The 7,625-nt window shown below is 37.0% G+C and overlaps 1 protein-coding gene across 3 annotated transcripts in view; it reads right to left on the bottom strand.

Annotated features, from left to right (window-relative positions):
• Positions 1-210: 210 nt before the first annotated feature.
• The window catches only part of sema3c (sema domain, immunoglobulin domain (Ig), short basic domain, secreted, (semaphorin) 3C), a 160,857-nt gene continuing 153,442 nt past the window's right edge, over positions 211-7,625 (bottom strand). For all 3 annotated transcript variants that reach the window (XM_072562624.1, XM_072562625.1, XM_072562622.1), the window contains one exon: positions 211-2,287. In XM_072562624.1, coding sequence (XP_072418725.1) covers positions 1,868-2,287 — 420 coding nt within the window. In that variant the 3' untranslated portion in view covers positions 211-1,867. The remainder of the gene's footprint in view (positions 2,288-7,625) is intronic.

The raw sequence follows: 7,625 nt of genomic DNA, 5'->3' as shown, positions 1-7,625 counted from the left end.
GAAAAAATCCCTTCCTTTCTCCAGTCTACTGACTCCCACAAAAGTGCACTACACTGGGACGAGATAAGATCAGACACATCATCAGGTATCGTTTGGGTTGAATTTGTTACTGAATCCAAACTGTCAGAACTGGAGGTGAGAACAAATAATAGGTTAACGCATATCACATGGAATGTCACTTGTAGTAGAGAAGACACGCACTTGAAAAAGTTAAGTGTCTTTGAAAGTTTATTATCATCACCATGAAAGTACATTGTGTCATGTTTTCTTGACATAAATTAGTCCAGCAGAAGTATTTAATCTATATTTCATCTATACCTTAACTGCCATTTTGTTAGGAACATGTTCTTCATTTCTTTAATTTGCTAACATCCTGCCAGCAAATTAACGTTAGTAAAAACTGTACACTAATATTTGATCTCCTTCCTACTCAAATTAACTAACTATTTGCATTGGCAAGTGGAAGAGAAATGTTTAAATTTGAGAACTTTTGTACTTAATCTACATGTAACAGCATACCAAAAAACACTTAAACATACCAAATAATATCTTAAACATTTCATTTACAATAAAATCTCAGGAAACATTCATCTATCAGCTCTGTAGTTTTGATCCTAATAGGAATGATGGAGACAGTATTTGTGGCATTCTTGGTTGCTGATGACTTGCACGGTTGTGTTCAGCCACAATAGTCAATGAATCTTGAAATTTAATGTATAGATGGGTCATTCAGTGGAATTTGTCTCAGAATCTATTATTCACCCAGTGATAATTTCCTTTTAGAATGACCCAATATTTTCCAATTTTTATTGTAGATTATTTTCATTACAAGGAGCAGTGGTGATTTTTATATTCTTAACATGTATCAGTAACAATTTAAGAAGCAAAACATAAATTGTAAAAGTCTGAAATAAAAACAGAAACTGCAAAGACGTAAGCGAAGAATTGATATCTGACAGATAAAGGTGTAACATTTTCAAAAAATCTTTCAATGGAGCTGGATGAAGGATATCTGCCCAAAATGCTACTCTTAAATTTTCTTGTAAATGTTGACAGATCTGTTGTGTATTTCCAATATTTTCTGTCTTTATTTCTGTTGTAGAGCAATTTGAAGTTTTCCAGATAACATAATTCCATGACATATGTCTCCTTCTACAGTTCAATAGCTCAACTTTCCAATATATTGCAATACATTTAATGGGTATTTACAGAATTGGATTCTGAAGAGCTTAAGATAATGCTGTTTCAAGGTTTTGCACTTAAAATGGCATTACCCTCATTTTATAGAAATACATATAACACTAAAGTGTAGGTCCAATATTACCTTTGACCTTCTAGGCCCTTACCAGAAAAGGGAAGTCACAGGTCATTAGAACTGAAGTAGTACCACACCACACTTAATTTAACATTTTCTCATGAGTGAACCAGATGCTTTGGCCCCACCCTGCTCAGTCATATGGGTGGACCTGTGGAACTCATTGGCCTTGGCACAGAGCTAAATATAAGTGGGGTAAAAATGAAGGGCTTACAGCAGATTTAGTTTACAGAATGTCAGTACAAGTCTGAACGAGTACTATTTACTATTAAAAACAGACCAATAGAAAATGGCCTCCTTACAAGTTATTACAAATAGACAGGAATTAAATCTAAATGAATGTCTGGATTTTACATAAGATGAAGATATTAGGTAGCACAGAAAAATTACAGGTTAAAATGCTGTGCTAATCACAGATTGATCAGACATTCCCAAGTACAGCTAAATTCTGGAGTGAAGATAAAAAGATGAACAAGGTGACTACAGATGGATTTTGTACAGTTCATATTAAATAGTTTCATACCATCAAATAATTATTACATAAGACAGTTCTTAAGTGCCAGGCAACTGGTTTCTTCTATTTCGACTTTTTCGTCTATCAATAAGTGCCTTTAGTTTTGGGTGATCTATTCTGATTGATTGCCCCTTCTCAGTCTGTCTTTGCTGATGCCAACTCTCCTTGCAGTACTTATTGATCGCTTGCATTTCGGAGTAACTGAATAGTCCTACCAAGTCCTTGTGAAGAAGTTGCACACCACTCAGGCTATGAGCAGCTCCCCAGGTCCAGGACGTCCCTTTGTTGATTATAGGGGTAACTTGGTCTGGATCCACAACTTTCAGCTTGATTTTCACCACTGTGCTTTTGAAGTTGTTCTCTGTAGCAATGCAGTGATAAAGCCCTCGGTCAACATTTTGTACAGAACGAATCAATAGGCCATGCTCGGTCACTAGAATTCTTTCATCTTGCTTTACCTGTGAGGAAACAGACACCTGTTTTACATGGCTTAAGGTGGTGCTTTTTCATTTAAAGCATTGGCCCAGCCAGTGATGCCAACATTTCACAAACAAACTTAAAATAACAGAAGTTCTCTGGAAAAACACGTGCCCATCCTGGAATGCATTGTCATGCCAGCCCCAATGATATAGCTTACGGGACCTGGATTCAGACTAGTGGAGAAGTGCGGAATTCTAGTAGTGATGGGAAATATCTTGACCTACTCTCATGCCTCTCCTGTGGACCAGTCCACAGTCTATTCATGGAACTTGAGAACTGGTTATTAACCCACTTTCTCAAACATGATAGCAGGAAACAGGGGAAATGAGGAAAATGAGAAAAAAGCCATAATAAAAAGTAATTGCATTCTAAAAAATAAAAGGATAATATTTGTACTTTTTTGTGCAGGAGTGTTTTAAATTTATTTGTTCCCTATGCAAAAGAGTAAATGAACAAATATTGTAATTTTCACAGCAGAACACACATTGATTTCTCTCTTCTGAAATAATGCTCTCAGTTCATTATAAAATGTTTCCACCTTCATTTTTAAATAACAGTCAAAAGGATTCCAGCAGTCCATAGAGTGGTATTTCCTGCCTAAAGCGTAATAGAAACAGTACATTTTAGGACTAGACAGGAGGTGTTTCCAATTGCCACCTATGGCACTTTGTAAAACAGAATTCCTTCCTCCCCTGACTTTCTCAGGTTGAATGGTTTTTGGTGCGTGTGCAGTTGTGAGTAGTACAAGTCTTATTTCTGTCCTTTTTACAATCATAAACATTGACTGAAAGCTACACTCCTCCAATTCGGGAGCTGGGGGCAGCTAGATGTTTGAGTTCTGGAACTGTGTCAGTAATCAATGGACAGTGAGATGGAGAAGAGAGCAAAGTGGGTGAGGGATGTTCATGAATGAATTCTGGGTCTGTGGAGAGGGACTGAATGACTTTGGGCTTTGATTAAAGACATGACAGATCAGGAAGGAGCACTGTGTACATTCAGTTATTCCCCATAATATCCAACAGGTGATCAACTAGCAGCTCTCACCTGCCCGGCTATATGTCCATCTGTAATTTAATATCCAAGGATGGCCAAGATTCTTTCTTCACTTGTTTTTTTCTGGTTTCCCATTATTCAGGTGGAAAGCAGATTAATAGCACTTAAAGCTAACTGCTATGATTTTGTTCATAATGTGAGCATGGATTTATAGAGGCTGTACACATTACACAAGTTGCCATGACTGTTAGCAGATGGTTTACTTTTAGATCGTCCAAACATTTGCCTAATTCAGAAATGCCTTTAATTAAGTTGCTTAATATATTATGCTAATCAAGATGATCAGCATGTTTTCTCAATCAAAAGCAAGATTGATAGGGCTATTTTTAAACTGTATGCTTTGGTTTTAGTCTCTCTCACAAGGGGAAAGATCCTTTCAACATTTACCCTGTTAAATTCCTTCAGGATCTTATGTATTTCTATAAGATCACCTCTCATTATTCTAAACCCAACTGATATTGGTCCAACCTGTTTCACCTTTCTACATAAGATAATCCTTTCAGCCTAGGAATCAGTTGAGTGAACGTTCTTTTCTGCTTCTAATGCAATTAAATCTTTTCTCAATTAAGGCTAAACTGAACATAATACTCTAGATGCAGTCTTACTAATGCCTCATACAAATATGGCAAAACATCCTGAACCTTGTATTTTAATCCCCTTGCAACAAACAACAACCTTCCATTTGCTTTCCTAGTCATTTGCTGTACCTGCATCGTAACCTGTTGTGGGTCAGATTCCAAGACACCCGGAACCTTCTATATCACAATGTTCTGCCATCTCTCTCTATTTAAATAAAGTGCTATTTTTCTATTTCTTTCTGCCAAAGCAGATGAGTTGACATTTTCCCACATTAAACTCCATCTTCTATAAAATAACTTATTATCAAACATACCAACATCACCTGTTAGTGCAACTTCATTCATTTCCTTAACATGAAGCAAACACCTTCTCCTTGAGATATTGAGAGCCTGTACATTGGAGTACTTATTAAAAATTAAGGATTTCTAAAACGTTCATGGAAAATAAATTATTATGTGACCAACTCAGTAGTTCTTGGAGCTATTTCATTCCACACAGCCAGTCAGGTTAATCATGAGAAATGTAATTTGCTAAGGTGAATGATTTTATACATTTTGAGATTTCACAAGGTATTCCATAAGATATCCTGCAATCTCCTACAAATCTGGCCTCACAGAAGACTGTGGCATTTTCCACTTGCTCAATAAATTTCTGTTGCTTGCCCATACTAAGTGGGTGCTGCTAGGATTTTCCGTTCTGGCCTGTGGGAATTGAGCTCTAAAAGACAAGCTTTATTGTTAGCTACTGCTTCAAACATTCCGGCATCTGTGTAAATCTGCTCCCGCATTATCCTTGGTGAATTAGTTGCTACTGGGATTTGAGATGTATTTTTCCACAATTCTTTTCCTACAAAAGTCTTGCTGACAGCTGCTAGTTTAACGATAGCAACAGAGAACATTTCTCTAGCACGCTAATTATTTTAGGCATTATTTTGGAAGCTCTCAATTTAAGCAAGAGAGAGGATTTTTCAAAAGGAGAAAAAGCAGATGGGTTTGTTGCTTATTTATGCTTGTCTCAAGAGCAATGAGTTCAGACCCAGATTCTGCTGTGTATTGCCATCTGTATCACCTAAGTTCTTACAAGAAGATTTATATAAAGTAAATAAGATGCAATTTATTGCTTCTCTGAAACTATTTTACAGGTTACAAGAATAGTCTCTGCATTGCTACAAGATTGTTATGGAGGCTCTAGCCTTAATTCTATCTCCCACAAAATTTGCCTACCCTCCCACAAAGTGCTCATGCTACCATGGTTGTGCTTCTTGCGCTCACAGGGATTAACCCTTTCAGACCATATACCTTTCCCCTCACCGCATGTCTTTTTTCCTGAAAACTATTACCATCATTTATTTATTACTTAATTACATTTACTACTTTCTTATCTCCCCCAACAAAGACTCTCCAACAACCAAAAAGGAGCCACATCTCTCTTTTCTCTCTCTCTCTCTTTTCTCTCTCTCTCTTCTCTCTCTCTTTTCTCCCTCTCTCTCTCTCTCTCTTTTCTCTCTCTCTCTCTCTTTTCTCATCAGGTAACACAATTGAGGAAGTCAACAAGTTTATTTTACTAATCATCCAGTCACTGAATGAATGGGAAGTTTATAAAATTACCTACTTCAACACAGACCTACAGGTGCATTCAGGACAAAGGCTCACTGACATAAGCTGAAGAAGATGGTGCTCCAGGAAAGACATAATTAAGAAAGGACAAGCACTGTTTGAAGATTCAAGATACTGCCACAAAAATAAAAGTGCCTGCTCTAATATCAGGATGGCACCATGGCTCAGTAGTGAGTAATGCTGCCTCACAGCACAAGGGATTGGGATCAATTCCAGTCTTGGGTGACTGTCTGTGTGGAGTTTACTCATTCTCCCTGTGTATGTGTGGGTTTCCTCTGGTTGCTCCAGTTTCCCTCCACTGTCCAGTTATGTGCTGGTTAGGTAGATTGGCTATGCTAAATTGCTGATAAGGGATGTGTTAGCTAGATGGCTTAACTGTGCCTAATGTGGGGTTATGGGGATAGGGTACGGGGCTGGCTCTGGGTGAAATGCTCTTCAGAGGGTTGGTGCATAACTGATGGGCTGAACAGCCTCTTTTCACTCTGTAGGGATTCAATAATTCTAACAGAGATAACATTGTCCACAAAATAAACACAAGTGATTGAAGGTTTTGAACAGAACATCAGATGTTGGATGACCTACAAGATATCTACCTTTAACAAAACAAACTACAACTCTTCCAAATCTTTAACTTTGCAAATTCAGACTAGCTGGACAGTTAAATACTCTCCTTGAATAGGTTTTCTTCAGAATTAGAAGAATGGTAGTTTGTGGAGAAGGAAAGGGAGATATAATATCTTTGTATAGCTACCTGGGGTTGTCTGAATAGACCAATCTTTTCACTCATATTTCATATGGCTGGCTATAACCAAGTGGTATTCCTTCATCAAATAGTATTATTGCACATATACCTTGGCAGCGACAGCTTTGCAGTAGTTGAAAAAAGTGACCTCAGCAAGAGGTTATAAGAATTGGATTAAAACTATGTCACATGGCTTCTTCAAACATGCACCACCATTCAGTGAATCTTGGCTGATCTTCTACATCAACTCCACTTTCCCCAACTCTCTACCGAGGTGAAACCACTTCTCAGCATCTACCTGGCTCAAAGATATCATCTTGAATTCTTCTACATTACAGAAAGTATGAACCCATTGTTGTATTCAATTTATACCCATAACATGGAGCGTCCACCACATGAATCAATAAAGCAAACTGTTGTTATAGTTCCTCTGAGGAAAGATTCTAAATCTTTGACAAGTAGGGTGAACAAATCTTTTACATAAATTTAAAACAAATTGCTTTTTGTTTTGGATTTTATTATCCAATAGCATTAACATTTGTCTCAGAGTGAAGAGAAATGTCAAGTTTTGTTAAGAGGATACAATCATGTATAAATTTGGTAAACTGCAAATCCTCTGAAGTTTCTAAATTTATTACTTCCTCATATTTCATGTCAACCTTAATTTCTGTCTTTTTCCGAAAAGATTTACTAAATACCATTAATAAACAAGAGACTGCACCCACACCAGTTCTACCCCAGATATTTTACACAGTAATACACCTTTCTTTAAATGATCTCAATGTACTGTTATCTCCAAACCTAAAATATGTAATTCTTTTATATTCTTTCTCTTGCATAAGGTCAGAAGTGTAGCTGTTAACTGTGGAATACATAATGATCTATTCCATTTTAAATCCCTTAGATAATGAGGCAGTCTACGCCCAGAAAGAAATGTAATAGGTACAGATTTGTGGCAAGTTACCATATATGACACACAAGGGTCAGACAATGCCACTTCTGAAAACAGGATGTAAGCAAGGATTCTACTATTTAAAAAGAATAGGTAGTCTTCTCTTAATCACTAGAAAAGTTTTTAGTATCATCTAAGTCTTCTGTCTATTTACTACAGCTACATTATGAGAAGGATGTATGCCATTAGTGCATGCCTCTGACAGGAGTCGAAGTGGAAGTACAAATGGTTGAAGGCGAATTGAATAGAAAGTTAAATCGATTATTGATTGAAAATGGTTTTCATGATAAAACAGAACTAGGCCCTGGATTAAAGCCCTCACCCTATTAAATGCAATATGGTGGTCACATAAATACCATGCTGTCTATTCTGAA

The sequence above is a fragment of the Chiloscyllium punctatum genome, chromosome 44, assembly GCF_047496795.1.
Source record: "Chiloscyllium punctatum isolate Juve2018m chromosome 44, sChiPun1.3, whole genome shotgun sequence".
Taxonomy (NCBI): Eukaryota; Metazoa; Chordata; class Chondrichthyes; order Orectolobiformes; family Hemiscylliidae; genus Chiloscyllium; species Chiloscyllium punctatum.
The sequence above is the reverse complement of the archived record's forward strand: the minus strand, read 5'-3'. Positions and strand labels throughout refer to the sequence as shown.